This window comes from Rana temporaria, chromosome 4 (assembly GCF_905171775.1).
Source record: "Rana temporaria chromosome 4, aRanTem1.1, whole genome shotgun sequence".
Classification (NCBI taxonomy): Eukaryota; Metazoa; Chordata; class Amphibia; order Anura; family Ranidae; genus Rana; species Rana temporaria.
The window spans coordinates 123,908,370-123,926,949 of record NC_053492.1 but is presented as its reverse complement, the minus strand read 5'-3'; the positions used below and the strand labels follow the sequence as shown (position 1 = coordinate 123,926,949).

At 40.3% G+C, this 18,580-nt stretch overlaps 1 protein-coding gene across 5 annotated transcripts; it reads left to right on the top strand.

The window, feature by feature from the left end:
- The first annotated feature begins 7,907 nt into the window (after window positions 1-7,907).
- Window positions 7,908-18,086, top strand: HES6 (hes family bHLH transcription factor 6). Of its 5 annotated transcripts, none has more exons than XM_040349013.1 (4): window positions 7,908-8,041; window positions 12,781-12,867; window positions 13,710-13,791; window positions 15,501-18,086. In XM_040349013.1, the coding sequence occupies exons 1-4, from the start codon at window positions 8,021-8,023 to the stop codon at window positions 15,875-15,877; spliced, it is 567 nt and encodes a 188-aa protein (XP_040204947.1). In that variant the 5' UTR covers window positions 7,908-8,020; the 3' UTR covers window positions 15,878-18,086. The 5 variants fall into 5 exon arrangements, 4 of the variants coding, with proteins under 4 accessions (XP_040204947.1, XP_040204946.1, XP_040204944.1 ...); XM_040349012.1 differs by having other exon boundaries at window positions 7,928-8,122; XM_040349010.1 differs by lacking the exon at window positions 7,908-8,041 and adding an exon at window positions 8,415-8,468.
- Window positions 18,087-18,580: the final 494 nt, after the last annotated feature.

Below are 18,580 nucleotides of genomic sequence, written 5' to 3'. Positions count from 1 at the left end.
GAAAAATGTGTTATCTCCATTACAAACGCTACTTTTACTCCCGTCTCACACTTTAATCTGAGCAAGCGCGGGTTTCTTAGCATACAGAAACCAGAAACTCGACGAGCCAAATCAAACTCCTGTCGAGGAAATAGAGAACTTGCTCTCTTTTTGGCTCGTCGAGGTTCTCGACAGTTTCCTCGACGAAAATGTACACACGACCGGTTTCCTCAGCAAAAAAATATCTCCCAGCAAGGTTCTTGCTGGTTTTTGCCGAGAAACTCGGTCGTGTGTACGAGGCCTCACTTGTTATTCTGAGACCAGGAGCCATCAGTAATGGTGTGCACTCTCAGCACAAAAACATGTGATATACTGTATATGCAACACCATATGCAGAAAACTTGCCTTTGTGATGCTGCATATGTGTGTTACCTTGATGTAAAGGTGCCCACACTCACTGTTCAAAGAGACAGTGGAGGAGATTTACTAAAACTGGCGCACACAGAATGTAGTGCACTTGTGCATAGTAACCAATCAGCTTCCAGGTTTTATTGCCAATGCTTAATTGAGCAAGCTGAAGCTAGAAGCTGATTGGTTACTATGCACATACTGAAATTAATAGTAAATGCACGCATCCTCATCAGGAGCTGGATGAAAATTGTTATCTGTATGGTCAGCTTAAATAGAGCTTAAAGGGGTTTTAAGGGTTCATTTTTTTTTTCACCTTAATGCATCCTAAAAAACCTGGCAATGAAGGCCCCCCAGCCCCCCGTTTTACTTACCTGAGCCCGTTCACCTGCTGCGCTCGCCCCCGACGACCTCTTCTCTACTTAGTCTGGTGGCTATAGCTGCCAGCTGTATCACGGGAGAGTGCCTGCAAGAACTAACCCCCATGGGAGAGAGCTCCCATGAAGGGGGTTAGTTCTTGCGGGGAGGAGCCGAGACAGCCGCCGAGGGACCCCAGAAGACCAGGATCGGGGCCACTGTGTGCAAAACAAGCTGCACAGTGAAGGTAAGTATAACATGTTTGTTATTTTTTATTTTTTTTTAACCTCCCTGGCGGTAATCCCGAGTCTGGCTCAGGATGGAAATGCAGTACCATTAGCGGTATCCCCGAGCCAGACTCAGGATCGCATCGCAGTATCCAGGCATAGTTACTTACCTTGTCCCCTGGATCCTGCGATGTCTCCCCGCTGTGTGAGCGAGCTGTCTCTTCGCTTGATTCACACAGTGCCTCAAGTACCGCCGAGCTCCGTTCCCTGTGACGTTACGACGCACGGGGGGAGAGATCGGTGCCAAATTCAAAAAAATAAAATACAGTACACATACAGTATACTATAATCTTACAGATTACAGTACTAGGGGTGCAACGGATCGTCATTGATCCGTGATCCGCACGGATCAACCTATTCGGATCGGTACACATGTGATCCGTATGATCCGTACATTGCGAGCTCCCTCAGCCTCCTCTCACTGCAGTACACTGACTGACAAGAAAGGAGGAGGCGCTAGCACTCGGCCAATCAGGATGCAGAACAGAAGCGACGACCCAGAGTTGCCCTGCCTCCAAACCAATCATCGGGCGCGTTACAAGCAGGCAGCGTGTGTTAGTGTTTTGGCCGGAGCCATGTGTGAAGGGAGAAGGAGCGCTGCGGAGCCCGGGGGGGAGGCCGAGTGTTTGTTATTGTATTCCTGGACGGGGGGACGGGGGAGGATGCTATTCCGCATCACCAGCACTGGACGAGGACGAGAGCAGAACACATACGGTAGTTAATACATTGCGAGTATATGACACATTCCTCCCCTCCACACTGTGTCCCCTGTCATCACACACACACACACCCACTATGGGGACACCATCATACCCCACAATAATCACTGACAGGTGAAGCCCTGCTGTGTGTGTCCGATCATATATTTTTTTATAGTTATTTTCAACACAAAACTGAGCTTATGTGCATAAATACAGTGTTTAAAAAACCAACAGACTGTTTAGTTTTAAAAGCAGCAGCAAACCTTACATGCTTAAAGCGGGGGTTCACCCATCAATTTAACAGTTTGAAAAAGCAGTTACATTCCTGGCATGCCGGGATTGCTAACTGTCACATTGGTTGTGCTCTCAACCAAACTGTCAAACCATCCAATGGCTGGTGTCATAACTGATCACATGTGCAGCATCATGGCAGTTGAAGATTAAACAGAGGCCAAGACGCGCCTTAACAGCCGTCAATCAACTCCTCTTCGCTTAGAAACGCCCATTCCCCGCAGGATTCCCCGCTCGGAGACGGAAAACAAGGGCTCATATAACGATAAGTACAAGTAAAAAAAAAAAAAAAAACAGCATACTGCAGATGTTAGCAGTATGCTACAGCTAATGTCAAAAAGTGGATTTTTGGGTGAACCTCCGCTTTAATAATGTGACAGAACACCTCTGATTTCACATTTAGTTAAATGTGAAATCAGAGGTGTTCTGTCACATTAGCAAGCATGTGAGGTCAGCAGGTTTGCTGCTGCTTTTAAAATGTAACATGTAAACAGTCCGTCGGATTTCCAAACACTGTATTTAAGCATATAAACTCCATTTTGTGTTGAAAATAACTATGAAATATAAAACTCTGGTGGGTGTAACAAGATTTTTTTATTTTTTTTGCTGATCCGAAAATGATCCGATCCGTGACTCCTGATCCGAGGATCGATCCGATCCGTGAGTTTTTTGATCCGTTGCACCCCTATACAGTACTGTATAAAATAATTACACATCCCCTTTGTCCATAGTGGTCTGTCCAGTGCCCTGCATGCAGTTTTATATAATAGAAACTGTTCTTTCTGCCTGAAAACTGGAGATTGTCCATAGCAACCAAAAAGTGTCCCTTTATGTCATAAGTGGTTTTAGAGCAGCTAGAAAACAGCGATAATAAATTAGAATCACTTGCAGAATTGAGCGATAGCGATTTGTGGGGAAATTCGTCATCAAACACTGAAAGTAATGACAGCGACAATTCTGCAACTGAGCAAATTTCAGTGTTTTTGATTGGATTACATTATTGAATCATTTTTATTAATATTATTTGTTATAATTATTTATAGTTACCGTATTTATCGGCGTATAAAACACGCACAGGCGTATAACACGCACCCTAACTTTAAGAGGGACTTTTCAGGAAAAAAACTTTCCACAGCCCCCTGCGTATAACACGCAGGCACAGTTTACCCTCTATTTTCAGGGTAAAAAATAAGTATTTATTATATTATAATTAATGATTTTGTGTTTCAAACGTTATTATACCCGGGATGTCTACTAGACACCAAATTTATATGCAAAACAATTGTACCGCTTTCAGCATCAAAAACCTGACATAATCATACCGCCAGGGAGGTTAAACAGGAACCTGTAGTGTCCCTTTAAAGCATTTTTTTTTTTGCATTTTGGAATTTGGATAAAGCATGGAAGGGTTATAACCTGTTTTTTTTTTGCCCCCTGTGGCTCATTGGGGAGATTTTCCTTCACTTCCTGTCCCAAAGCCAAAACAGGAAGTGAGAAGAGATCCCTCTAAAGTAAGGCAATCCTTGAATGTCACCAGAACAAGTGTCCCTTTTGGAAGATTTCCCCTTTAACACTGTCCCAATGACAATTCAAAATGTGGAATTTGCTTTGACCTTTCCTCTTGGTGATAACAGTAAACAGAACAACTTGATTTAATATAAGTAAATAGTGTTGCTCACGAATATTCGTATTGCGAATATTCGGCTCGAATATGGCATATTCGAGTATTCGCGATATATTTCGAATTTCGCGGTGAATATTCGCTATTCCGAATATTCGCATTTTTTCAATTTTATTTTTAAAACAGATCACATCCTATCGACGTCTAAAAGCATTGCTGGTATGATTAGAGACCCTGGGCCGAGTAGCTAAGCTGAGGCGATCCTTTTATGTTGCCGAATATAAAAAAAAAAAAATTGCGAAATTTCGCTAATGCGAATGCGAAAATGATTGCGAATTTTCGATAACTGTGGTAGGAGAACTCTGATTGTCTCTGATGCAAAAGGGGGGGGCTTTGTGTATGTTTCTGTTATGAATATTTGTATGTTTGATATTATTTTTTTTTGTAAGAAGGAAAAAATTGCGCATACCTTAAAAAAAGGGGAGAATACAGCAGCAACTCAAAAATGTTATACAACATAAATTAATACAAGACAGAAAATGGAGTCGCTCTACAAGAATAAAAAATATGTCTAGTGACAAGACATGTGGGCAAATTATAAAATAAGCAAGCGCAAATAACTTGTGAAATACACAGTGAAACAAATATATAAAGAAATATAGTCCCAATAATAGAAAAATAATCTTTCATAAAAATGTCTTTGATATGTGAAGTGAAAAAAAGTCCAAAGCATGCAGCATGAACGTGTTCAATCTTCAAGGTGTTTGATTGACAAACGGCTGTGACAGATGGATAGAGTAAAGAATCACCACCAATGCAAAACACTTTTTATTTTCTATTGTAAAATATCAAGAATATTCTGAGCCAATCAGAGTGCTCCTTCCGCATTTGCCGAATATTCGCAATTATTTTGTATTGTAAAATATCACGAATATTCGGAGCCAATCAGAGTGCTCCTTCCGCATTTGCCGAATATTCGCAATTATTTTGTATTGTAAAATATCACGAATATTCTGAGCCAATCAGAGTGCTCCTTTCGCATTTGCCGAATATTCGCAATTATTTTGTATTGTAAAATATCACGAATATTCTGAGCCAATCAGAGTGCTCCTTCCGCATTTGTCGAAATTTCGCAATTATTTTGTATTGTAAAATTTCACGAATATTCTGAGCCAATCAGAGTGCTCCTTCCGAAATTTCGCCATCAATATCGCATTCGCATTTTGCGAAATTTCGATACAATATCACGAATATTCTGAGCCAATCAGAGTGCAAAATATCACGAATATTCTGAGCCAATCAGAGTGCTCCTTCCGCTGTTGTCGAAATTTCGCAATTATTTTCGCATTCGCAATAGCGAAATTTCGCAAAAATTTTATTTCGATAAAATATCACGAATATTCGAATTTAGCGAATATTTCTCGAATATTCGGCTATATATTCGTGATATATCGCGAAATCGAATATGGCGTATTCTGCTCAACACTATAAGTAAATAGATTTACTAAAACTGGAGCACACAGAATGTAATGCACTTGTGTATAGTAACCAGATTCTAGGTTTTACTGTCAACATTTAACTGAGCAAGCTGAAGTTAAAAGCTGATTGGTTACCATGCACGGCTGCACCAAATTCTGAGTGCTCCAGTTTTAGTAAATGTCCCCACTGTCACCTTGACCATGCAGGTAAAAGTGACAATGGTGGAGATTTACTATAACTAGAGCACTTAGAATCTGGTGCAGCTGTGCATGGTAACAAATCGGAGTCTAAATTCAGATTATTAATTTAAGCTTAGGCAATAAAACCTGGAAGCTGATTGGTTTCTAAACAGAACTGCACTAGATTTTGCATGCTACACTTTTAGTAAATCTCTCCCAATGCCTCTGCAAGGCCAGGCCCCCCACAACCAACTCCCTTATAGTTATCTTGCTTGTTATCCCTTGCTGCTTCTTTTTCTGTGTGGGTATGGGGAGAAAAGTGGTTCACACTGGGCTGCGGGAGTGAAGCCGTGCGAGTTCAGCTGAACTCGCACGGCTTCACTCCCGCTGGCAGTCCCGATTTCGGCCGCGATTTAAGAGACATCTGTGCAGGTTTCTGCACAGATGTCAATGTAAATCGCAGCCCGAAATAGCAAAAAGTAGTACAGGAACTACTTTTTGAAATCGGTGTGACGCCGCAGATCTGCGGCGTCGCACCGATTAGGACGGTGTCATTGCCGACAATTGCCGGCAAATGGCGCCGATTTGAGATGCGATTTGACATGTGAAATCGCATCTCAAATCGAAGCAAATCGTACCCAGTGTGAACCTGGGCTAAAGTGGGTTGGGGGATGCCCTTTACAGAGATACTGTTATTTTGCCCTGCATGTACAGTGTGACAGTTTGGTAACAGGTATGTTAGCATGTTACTTTTCAACAGGATATGCGCTGAAATATACTGTAAATATACTGTAAATGCAGAATTGCGAAAATTGTTAATAGTTGTCCTAGGGCCCATTTACCCTTGAGCATGCTTACTTGTGTTTTTGGCACATTGAGTGTGAATGTAGTCTAAAATTACATTCCTAAAAACCTCCCATCAAAACTTCTTCCTGTGTTTCATTCTTTTGCATTGTAAAAGTTTAACGATGCAATTTTTAGGGGCTGTTTATACCTCTCTGCTTTCCTGCAATAAAATACATGTGCTTTACTGCAAGGGGGGAATGCCATTTGTTGCTCTGTGGCTGCACTGCAGCTTAGCAAGTTTTGTCAAAACAATTGGCCAAGAAACACTTCATGAATGCATATTGAGCAAGCCTATTGAAATGAATGGCAAAACTTTATTTTTTGTTTTGGATAGAGTGGAGAGATTATAAAATCTGTACCCTTAAGGGAGATTCAACCTCTCTATTTCTCCAGTTTACTGTTATCATTGAAAGTAAGAGAAATCCCACATTTTGGGTTTCCCCAGCAAGGTAAAAGAGGGGGAATCGTTCAATGGGAACACTACTGGGGTAGGGGCCAAGAGCTTCCAATAATTTGTAGGGATTTCCTCTCACTTCCTGTTTTGGCTATGGGACAGGAAGTGAAGGGAAATATTCCCAATGTGACAAAGATGGCAAAAATAAACCTTACAGGGGTTATAACCCTCCCTTACTCTGCCCAATTTGAAAAAAAAAAAAAAAGTTTTGCAGATCGTTCTATATTTACATTCTGCCCAGGAAGCAACAATTCGGTGCCTAGCTTGCAGCCTGTCAATGTCTATGACATGGAGCTAAACACTGTACTGAGTAGTACTTGCATTTAGAGCCCTATGCATTCAGGGATATATGCCCAAAACCCAGGTATTCCGCATCCTGGCTCCCTGAATGCATAGGGGCCCCTAAACCCCCTATGATCAAGATGATGATATTAGTAATCAGAATGAATGTTTAGCGCTGTTCAGTATACATGTGTTTAGAGAAAATAGAATTCTGTGCATCCAAGGGCTGAACTCGCATGCATGCATGTAAACACAGGTACACTGAGGCTTCGTTCACACCTGTTTGATTTGTTGCACATTTCCTAAAGCACCAATGCACAATAATCCATTTAATATTATCTTCTTCTATTCGAAACCTATGCATTCTCCTGCACTGATGGATCAGTGTCCTGCTGTTAGTCTGCCTCCGCCTATATATACACACAGACACATACATACACGTTTTTTGTATTGCACTGTAACCTTCATTTGTGTAAAACTTTATTGAAATTTCACAAAATGACATTTAAAGTATATGTAAACCCTCACCTATATATATACATATGTATGTTGTCTTTCCTATTCATTTCTAAACTGAATGGTTTTTTTCATAAGGTTGGGGTTCACATATACTTTAAATGTCATTTTGTGACATTTCAATAAAGTTGTAAACAAAATGAAGGTTACAGTGCAATGTGCTGTTTCCAGCACATTACAACTACATACTGCACGCCAGCGGCCTGTGGTATTGCCTGTCACCAGCGTGACCCAGCCTGGAAATTGAGGTAGGACGCATAAAGTATATTTACTGTCCTCGGACTCAGGAACCCAGTGTGAATACGGCCTAGAAGAGAAGACTGAAAGTAAATGATAAAGTAAATGCGCTGTAGACATGCACACACCTCGCAATACCAAGTCTGCGAAGCAGGAGCGGGCGGCGCCGCCAACCAAACAATCTCTGTCCGCTCTCTGCCACCTTCTCCTGCTCTACACAGCAGCTGCCGCTCGGGACAATAGGGAGCGCTGCCATTGGCCCTCAATTCACGTGACGTCAGCTTCGGCCTCTCATTCACATGCAAAGAAGACCGAGCGGCTGGGAGCAGCGAGCAGCCGCAGGGTGACGTCACAAAGGGACCCGGGGAACGTTGTCTAGTCACATGGAGCGGGGGGAGAGGCAGGTGTGAGAGATCGCCCTATAAACACACACTGGGAGCCCACACTGTGCCCATAGTCACACCATGGATCGGGGGGAGAGGCAGGTGAGAGCTGGCTTCTCTACACACAGCATGGCCGCCTAGGCCTGGACCCACCACCACACATTCCCTGTACATTCTATGCACATTCTTTGTACATTGTGCTCAACCTGAGATCTCACGCGGGTCACATCCCTGCAATGCACACCCGGATCTCCGTGTACCGGCACCGACATATACCGTGCACTGGGCTGCGCTCCTCTCTATGTGCCCGATGTAGGCATTGTATCCATTGCTTCATGCATTGCAACATTTTACTCTCATTGTGTTCAACTGTGGTCATGGCTGGCTTTACTGATCTCTGCTTTGTGACATGGAGATGGACGAATGGATGAGAAATTTGTATTACATGGTGAGATGGAGGAGGAATTTGTATTACATGGTGAGATGGAGGAGGAATTTGTATTACATGGTGAGATGGAGGAGGAATTTGTATTACATGGTGAGATGGAGGAGGAATTTGTATTACATGGTGAGATGGAGGAGGAATTTGTATTACATGGTGAGATGGAGGAGGAATTTGTATTACATGGTGAGATGGAGGAGAAATGTGTATTACATGGTGAGATGGAGGAGGAATTTGTATTACATGGTGAGATGGAGGAGGAATTTGTATTACATGGTGAGATGGAGGAGGAATTTGTATTACATGGTGAGATGGAGGAGGAATTTGTATTACATGGTGAGATGGAGGAGACATTTGTATTACATGGTGAGATGGAGGAGGAATTTGTATTACATGGTGAGATGGAGGAGACATTTGTATTACATGGTGAGATGGAGGAGACATTTGTATTACATGGTGAGATGGAGGAGACATTTGTATTACATGGTGAGATGGAGGAGACATTTGTATTACATGGTGAGATGGAGGAGACATTTGTATTACATGGTGAGATGGAGGAGACATTTGTATTACATGGTGAGATGGAGGAGACATTTGTATTACATGGTGAGATGGAGGAGACATTTGTATTGCATTGTTAGATGGAGGAGGAATATGTATTGCATGGTGAGATGGAGGAGGAATTTGTATTACATGGTGAGATGGAGGAGGAATTTGTATTACATGGTGAGATGGAGGAGACATTTGTATTACATGGTGAGATGGAGGAGACATTTGTATTACATGGTGAGATGGAGGAGGAATTTGTATTACATGGCGAGATGGAGGAGACATTTGTATTACATGGTGAGATGGAGGAGACATTTGTATTACATGGTGAGATGGAGGAGACATTTGTATTACATGGTGAGATGGAGGAGACATTTGTATTACATGGTGAGATGGAGGAGACATTTGTATTGCATTGTTAGATGGAGGAGGAATTTGTATTGCATGGTGAGATGGAGGAGACATTTGTATTGCATTGTTAGATGGAGGAGGAATTTGTATTGCATGGTGAGATGGAGGAGGAAATTGTGGTGAGATGGAAAAGGGATTTGTGTTACATGGAAGGATTGATAGATTTGTATTACATTGAAGAATTGATAAGAACTGATATTACATTGAGGAATAGATGAGAAATTTGTATTGGCAGGATTGATGAAAACTTGTATTACATGGAGGGATTGATCAGGAATTGGTATTAGTTGGATGAATGGATGATAAATTGATAGTAAATGGAGGGATTGATGAATATATATATATATATATACACATACATGGAAGGGTTGATCAGGAATTTGTATTACATGGAAGGGTTGATCAGGAATTTGTATTACATGGAAGGATTGGTGAGGCATTTGTATTACATGGAATGACTGATCAAGAATTGGTATTAGTTGGAGCAATTGACATTAAATGGTGAGATTGATGAATATATATTACATGGATAGGTTGATCAGGAATTTGTATTACATGGGAGGATTGATGAGGAATCGGCATTAGATGGTGAGATGGATAAGGAATTGGTATTACGTAGAAGAACTGATGAGGAATTGATATTCAATGAAAGAATTGATGAAGATCCTGTATTACATGAAGGAATGGGTGAGGATTTGGTATTTCATGGCTGGATTGATGAATTTGTATTATATGGAAGGATTGATTGGGAATTGGTATTACATGGAAGGATTGATCTGGAATTGGTTATGGAATTTCTGTGTGTGAATTTATTTCTCAGTGTTGGAATCAAGTCCAAGTAGAGCTGTCATATACAGGGATATGTACCTGTATACATGTATAGTGTCCATTGTTAGTAATATGATTATTCTAGTTTTATTTCTCTCAGCCCCTAGAAATAGATTTTTGTGATTTGCCCCTATAGGCTCCTCTGTTGTGATTACAGCTTAGTAAAGTACACAAGCAGCTGTCAGAGCCCATTTAAATCTACGTAATGGTTTTGTTAAGCATTAGCGCAAACTGTTGCTCATAATAATGTAGAGGTAGATGTTTTTGTAGCGTTGGGTTGTTGAGTTGTGTGATAACGGTGTCCTGTTATCTGTAGCATTAATGTGTGTTTTTATTGGGTATTTGAATTTAGAATTCTGAATTGGGGTTAACGGTCATTGACTATGCCTTGATAAGTTGTCAACGTGTTATATGCATTTTGATGTGCTACCATTGGCCTCCCAATGCAATAAAACACAGGAAAAAAATGGACATTTATTTTTAAAAATGCACTACATATGGCAACAGACATTATCTTTTATTATACGGGACCGCAACGCATACATTTTAGAATGTCGGAATGCATGTGTAGTGTAAATGAGCCCTCAAAGAATGCAAAACGAAAGCTTTAGGGAGAATAATCTAAATATATCGTTTGCTTTTTTCTCTATTTAAATTAGAGTTGCTGTAAGTCATTTTTTTAAACATTGAAAATATTCAGCCCACCCATGAATACAAATAACAATACTTTGTGATGTTCACTTTTGAAATTCTCAAAAGGGACAATTGTGTAAATGAAATCTTTCTCATTTGACTTTTATTTTATGCACAATAACATAGAGGCATTTTGTTTTTAAATAAAATGATACTATTTGTAAATAAAACAATAACATTTCACTATCCACTATTTACCTGTAAAATTATTTGTAAATTTACTGCATATGAAAATGCCCTTTAAAACTGCGGCTTTTCCCTTGTGCAGAATACAAAGATTTGTTTAATATTTATAAAGAGCAGAACCATGGAACAAAAGCACAACTGTCCATAGTAATCAATCAGGCGTTATCATTTATTCCCCAGTGGAATGAGACGAGGAATATTACTATGGGTGACAACTCCCGTTTTTGTATAAATTTTCTTTTATGCTTTTTTACTTTTATTAATTTTCATTAAAAAAATGTAAAGAAGATCCTGGACTGCCGTACACTTTAAAGCGATATCTTTATTGTAAAAATAAAATCCAAAAAACAACCAAAGCGATACAGTCAAAATAAAGTGAACAACAGGAAAAAGGTGACTGTATCGCTTTGGTTGTTTTTTGGATTTTATTTGTACAATAAAGACATCGTTTTACGGAGTGCAGCAATCCAGGATCTTCTTCTATCCAATGCACCAGTGCATAGCCAGCACCCTTTCGGTTTAGTCACTTTAGTGGGACGGAAGCAAAGCCAAGGGATCAGCAGTTTTTAGAGCGGTATCATCTCTCAGGCCATCATCATGACATGGTGTACACAACGTATTTTCAATAAACAAAAGTATTTTTACCAAGAAGACAATGTACAATGTCAAATAGTTATACAAGGTCACATTGATGCAATCTTGCATCTGTGCGTGTTTCACATTTGGATAGTTTTGACAGTAGCAATTGAGCTGGCATTCTTCAGTACATGGACATGATCATAGCCTTGTAGATGTTACACTTGAACGCTCTGGGGTTGATTTACTAAAACTGGAGAGTGCAAAATCTGGTGTAGCTCTGCATAGAAACTAAATGGCATCCTGTTTATTTTTTTGTCAAAGCTTAATTGAACAAGCTGAGGCTAGAAGCTGATTGGCTACCACACAGCTGCCCCAGATTTTGTACTCTAGTTTTAGTAAATAAACCCCTTTGTATTGTACGCTTGAGTTGGATTAGGAGAGGTGCTCTGCTACATGTATCTGTGTTGGATAGTGGGCATGATGATGTTCAGTGTATATACAGATATAAAGGTATTTAAAAAGCGGTTTTTTTAAAGGCTGAGGTAGATCTCTCTCAGGGTAACCTTGAAGCTATGGAAAAATAAAACTTAAACAGAACAATATAATATACCCTATAGAAATAACAAGCTCAGTCTCCCTTTGATGTTTAAAGCATACCTTGTGTGAGGGTGTGCATTACCTAAATTGTAAATCAGGCAAGTGTAATGATTGTAGAATGTCTAATGCCAGATGACTTCCTGGTAAATTGGGCATTTTAAGATGGTCCGGTCAATAATTTCCCTCCACTAGGTTGAGTAGAAAAGGAAGGCATAGAATCTCTTTTCTTGGGGAGTTAATGCATTGGCTATGTACAAAGACCACCTTTTGGTGAAACCGTTTAGATCGATATTCGCTTGTCTTGCTTACACTGAATGACCGTTTTTCTAGGTAGAACTCTTTATTTTTTAATAATAGCCTTCAACTGGCACAAAAGTCCTCATTTGAATGTGTTTCACTTGTCATGGGGTTTGCATCTCTCTCCTGGTTAAGGTGAGTGTTATTACATTTACCTAATTTTACATTTTCTTTTCAGACAAGAAAACCACTGGTTGAGAAGAGGAGAAGGGCAAGGATTAACGAGAGCCTGCAGGAGCTAAGGGGAATCCTGGCTGACAATGAGGTGTGTGTGCCAGTCTAGGAGATTACAGTCTAAATTCCCTGTCTAATGCCACGTACACACGATCGGACATTCCGACAACAAAACCGTGGATTTTTTTTCCAACGGATTGTTCGCTCAAACTTGTCTTGCATACACACGGTCACACAAATGTTGTCGGAAATTCCGAACGTCAAGAACGCGGTCATGTATAACACTACGACGAACCGAGAAAAACAAAGTTCATTGATTCCGAGCATGCGTAGGATTTGTGTGCGTTGGAATTGCATATAGACGATCGGAATTTCCGACAAGAATTTTTTTTGTCGGAAAAATTGAGAACCAGCTCTCAAACTTTTGATGTCAGAAATTCCGACAGCAAATGTCCGACGGAGCCTACACACGGTCGGAATATCTGACCAAATGCTCACATCGAACATTTGTTGTCGGAAATTCCGACTTTAGGTAATGCACACGGTCGGAAATGCATGGTCAGTAATGCACACGGTCAGAAATTCCGACCGTGTGTACGCGGCATTAACCTACCAGCATGTATTTTGGCACGTGGGAGGAAACCATGCAAGCACAGGAAGAACATGCAAACTCAAAACAGATAGGATCCTGGTTGGAATTTGAATTGAAGACCACAGGTCTGCAAGGCAAAAAATGCAAACCACTAAGCCCCTATACCACCCTTTGCAAGGTTTAACTTGTTCACCCAATAGAAATAAAGGACTAATACAAATAAACATAGCATCTACTTCATAAATTATAAACCATTTAGATACAGTACATTAAAATTGACAGTAGCAAATGATGAGAGAAATTGTAATGATATTAATGTGCATTTTTTTTTCTATTACTAGTTTCAGTCAAAGATGGAGAACGCAGAAGTTTTAGAGCTCACTGTGAAGCGGGTACAAAGGATTTTACAGAGCAGATCAGCTGGTGAGTATTTGAGTTTTAAATATGACACAAATTTACCATATAATCTGATTGCAGCTGGATAAGTAGGTAATATTTGGTCCCATTTATAAAAAAAGTGACAAATTCAATTTCTGGCTGTTTTCCTACAACCGATCAGCTGCTATAAACTGCAACATTGTTTATCTTTTTTTTTTTTTTAAACTCCTGTCCATTGTTATAATTTAGTAACTGTGTGTGTGTGTGTGTGTGTGTGTGTGTGTGTGTGTGTGTGTGTGTGTGTGTGTGTGTGTGTATATATATATATATATATATATATATATATATATATATATATATATATATATAAATATATAAATAATCTCACACACTAGGAGGTTTTCAGTTCAGTTTGGCAATATGTTACAAATATTTCTTAAATTTTTATCCTAGTCAAATAAAAAATAAACTTTGTTCCCTTTTATGTTAACTAAAATGTAATTTTATTTTATAAAAATAAAATTAGTAGAAATGTTGTTTTATATTATCCCTGATCAGCAGCAATCAGAGTTCTAGGTTATAAACAGTCACCTCAAGCTATATGACATTATCATTGGGCCCCCCAACGGCACTTCTGGCTCCTCCCACCCGCTGAGTCCCCCAAGTACAAGTAACGTGCTATAGGGGCACTAATGCATGCTGCTCGCTCCCGGGGCACTTTTGTGTGTCCATAAGACATACAGAGCATGGCTCGACCCCCTGCTCCCTCCTCACTGGCTGTAATTGACAGCTGGACATCAGCGGGAACCAATGGCTCGCACTGCTGTGTCTGGGCCAATAAGAAGAGCGAGAACTTCTGCTCTTGCGCACATTGCTGGATTGAGATTGGGCTCAGTAAGTATTGGGGGGTGGCTGCTTGCAGAAGGTTTTTGTATAGAATATATTGGGGTAAAAAAAAAAAAAAAACTTCTGCCTCTAGAACTGTTTTTAACTGAGCCCCGGGAAACTTGAAAACTCATCCTTACAGTAGGGCTGTGCCCACAAGGCGCCTGCACTTCAAGGGTTATTTGGGGGGCCATAGCTCTGCTTTGGACAAGAGGGCATCAAATGACAGTCCACTGTCTGCTGGGGGAACTGTGGATCAGGTATATAGAATTGCTTTATCTGGCCCCTAGACTAAATGAGCAGTTAACCCTTGCAATGCATACGTTTTTAAGGGCTAAATTATTTTTGTAGTATGTTAAATGTATACTAGATGTTATATGTATCTACTGCATATTTGTATCAGCAGTACTGCTTCGTAGCACAAACTGAACGTTTTGTTGGTAACTACCAGTACCTGTTTTAGAACACATTGGGTTTGATTTACCAAATGGGAAGAAATAGTTCACTTGCTTAGTAAATAAAGCACACCACTTTGCTTGTAACCAAAGACGTTTTCTCCCATGTACATGATCGGATATTCGCAGTGAACATGTTTCTCCCTTATTTACTAATCTGTCAACATTCTCATTTCCTTTTAATTCCCTGCAATTGAATTAATGTGATGCAGATGAGTTCAATAACAATAAAAGGTTTATCTCAATACCCTCTGTTGATTTTAGCCGTAAAGAGGGCCTATAGATGGTATGACCTTTTAGTATTCTGTGCTATGATAGTGCTGAAGGTAGGCTTTTTTAGACAGCTGTATATGTCATGAAAACTAGCTCTGTGTGATATGAGGGTACTGATGTTTGCCTTGTTTATCCTTGCAGAGGCTGACCGGTTGCAGAGAGAGGCCAGCGAGCGTTTTGCTGCAGGCTACATTCAGTGCATGCATGAGGTGCACACCTTTGTGTCTAGCTGTCCTGGCATTGATTCTGGCCTGGCTGCCGAGCTGCTCAATCATCTATTGGAGTCTATGCCTTTAAACGAGGGGAACATACAGGATCTGGTCCTTGATGTGCTTCTGGATTCTCCTGTCTCGGATTCTTCCTGTGGCCTGGGATTGTTGGGATCTTCCTCCGATGACAGCTGTTCTGATGCAGAGGAATCAGATATGGTCAAGGGAGGGACAGAGCCTGTAGAGGACAATGATAGGACCCCCGAGATTCAGCCACCTCCTGCCCCTTCTATGTGGAGACCATGGTGATCTAGACAAGAATATATGTACAATTGGGGACCTCTGCTGACCTGTACACCTATGCCGTGTACCTTGGTCCCAGGACAGCCAGTGCATGTCATGTCTACACGTTTGGATTTTCTACACTGTAACTTGTTACAGTACAAAGAACCACACAGCATAACGGTTGTTTTTCAGCCATCTAAATGTCTTTGAAGTAAAGGTCATTTCATCTTGGACAAAGCCTTTCCTCAATTGAGATGGCAAGATCACAGTATGGATTAAACTGCAGGATATACCCCTGTAAAGATGCTCTGTAATCAAACGTACTGTATGTTCAACATTTGTTATACTGTGCAACATGTTTATAGTCATTGTATAGATACTATTCATTATACTGCGCAGCAAGTTCTTTATATAGGCACTATCCCTTAACATGAGGCTTTTGTTCATGGAAGGCTCTAAAAGGTTTTACACTTTCAGTGGAAATGTAGGAACGTCGTCTGCCTTTACTGGAGTCCAGTGTAGGAAAAAGGAAAAGTATTGCCATGATGTCAGATGGCAAGAGGTGGATCCAAGAGGCTGGGCCATTTTTAGTGGATTTAACTATAGGGCCTTCATGCATATCGCTGAACGTGGAAATCTTTTAAATTGAATGAATAAAACACACTGGGGTTGATTTACTAAAGCTGGAGAGTGCAAACTCAGGTTCACTTCTGCCTAGAACGCAATCGGCTCCCAGGTTTTATTGCCAGAGCTTAATTGAACAAGCTGAGGTTAGAAGCTGATTGGTTTCTATGCAGACGTGAGTCTGAGTTTGCACACTCCGGCTTTAGTAAGTCAACCCCAGGGTACTCTAGAACAGAGGTGTAAGTCTGAATGACTGAGCTTTGGAATTTGTGCTGAATCTTGGTGAGGGTTCAAGAAAGACACCTTGTGATAATTACATACACCCACTCATTATAATAGTAAGCATGAATTTATTGTAATCACTGGGCGTTGTTTTAAGAAATGGTGCCTGTCACACTGTGTATGAAGCAGAGTAGTCTGATCTGACTCTCTTGGCTTAGAAGACCGTTTTCTTTGTACTGCTTTGTGATGTACCCTGGGCCTGCGTCTGTCATGTAGCCATACACACCTGGTACAAGCATACAGTGCCACAGCCTGCCCTCCCTATGCCCATGTCACTATACACGTATATATGAACAAGCTCATCTCTTGAGTTTTGTTCCTCTATTGTTTCACAAGACCTTATGCAAAATGCAATCCTCCTTAACACAGATCAGCTTTAGTAGAATAAGACTGGTATGTGAGTAAAAGGGACGGAGGAACCTAGTGATTTTTTTTTTTTTTTTTGCTTGATACATAGTGCACATGGCAATATTACAGCATTATATTGTGTTACAGCAATATATTGTGTTACAGCATAAAATAAAGTTGTTAATCTAATGAAGGATTCTGTTAAAATCAGCATGATCATGATAAGGGAAGTAGTTAAAACACCTGGTTTGAGAAAAGCTTTATATAGGGGAAATGTAGGTAGTGTTTCCTCTGGCTGCACATGCATAGTGGTAGTGCATTGAATTCTCATCCCTAGGGGGAATGTCTAGAGTTAGGTAAATTGAGGTTCTACCTTCAGTGAAGGAGACTATAGAGGATTGTTTGGATACCGATTTGAAGGGTGCTATAGGAAACTTTCAGGAATATGTGTATATTAGAGCTGTAATGTGTTGTGTGTGTCATTTTTTTTGTTTAATGTACATAGATGACTGTGTTAACACTTTTGGGAGCAGGTGCCTGAATGTGTGTGATGCACTTCAAGCATACCTTGAGAAATACATGGTCTCCATTATGTGCACCCATCTGGCGAGCACTTATTCTTTATAAACTTTTTATCATGGATCTTACTGTCTCTTTTTATACTAAAATGTACTAGTGTGTGTACGTAGTGCTACTGTGCATTAATTTCCTATAAATAAATTAATGATCTTTGATGAAAAAGCATGCATTTCTTTTATTTTTACACAATAAATTGCACATCGAACATCTGATCTGCGATAACTACATTTGATGGATTTGGCAACTGTGTACAAGAGTAGGTCATCCACATTGGTCCCAATAAAATGAGTATATTCTTTACTTACTTGATAACCAGCTGTTATAAATGTTTGTGCCACAAGTAAACAGTACGATCTATGTGATCTTAAAAAGTAACTCCACTTTTGTGGGGGGGGGGGGGGGGGCAAATGAAGAAAATATATACAATTGCGAAATATTGTAATTGAATGCTATTAAAAATGATCTTTCCTTTTCAAACTGCAGTGCTGTCATTTTCCTTCGATGCAATGCAATATGGCTACCTGGAAGTATTCTGTACACAGATGTACAGAACGCCCCCCAGAAATGTTGTTTCCTGCGTGTGATTGGCTCACTGATTTTCCCAGAAGTCTGCACTAAGATACAAATTAGATTTTAGGCATCCCCTGCAACAAAATGTATATTTTTGGTAAGATACTCAAAAATGGAAACCACGTCTAAAGGGATGCAGACCCTGCAGCTCTCTTCATTAGAGCATTGCAGGTGCAGCAGCTGATTGACTATTTTAAAATCACTCCCATACAGATTGATTCTACACATGGACACAGACAAGCTATTTCCTCAGAATAACAAAAGGTAGGAATCTGCAACGAAGTTTGTTAAAATTTTTGCAATGTGGATTTTTTTCCCCTCTCT

Coding starts and splice junctions, on each gene's coding strand:
- HES6 (XM_040349009.1), top strand. CDS start 10,068: ATGAAAGAATTGATGAAGATCCTGTATTACATGAAGGAATGG. Junction 10,110..12,780: donor TGTATTACATGAAGGAATGG/GTGAGGATTTGG, acceptor TTTTCTTTTCAG/ACAAGAAAACCACTGGTTGA. Junction 13,792..15,500: donor TTTACAGAGCAGATCAGCTG/GTGAGTATTTGA, acceptor TTATCCTTGCAG/AGGCTGACCGGTTGCAGAGA.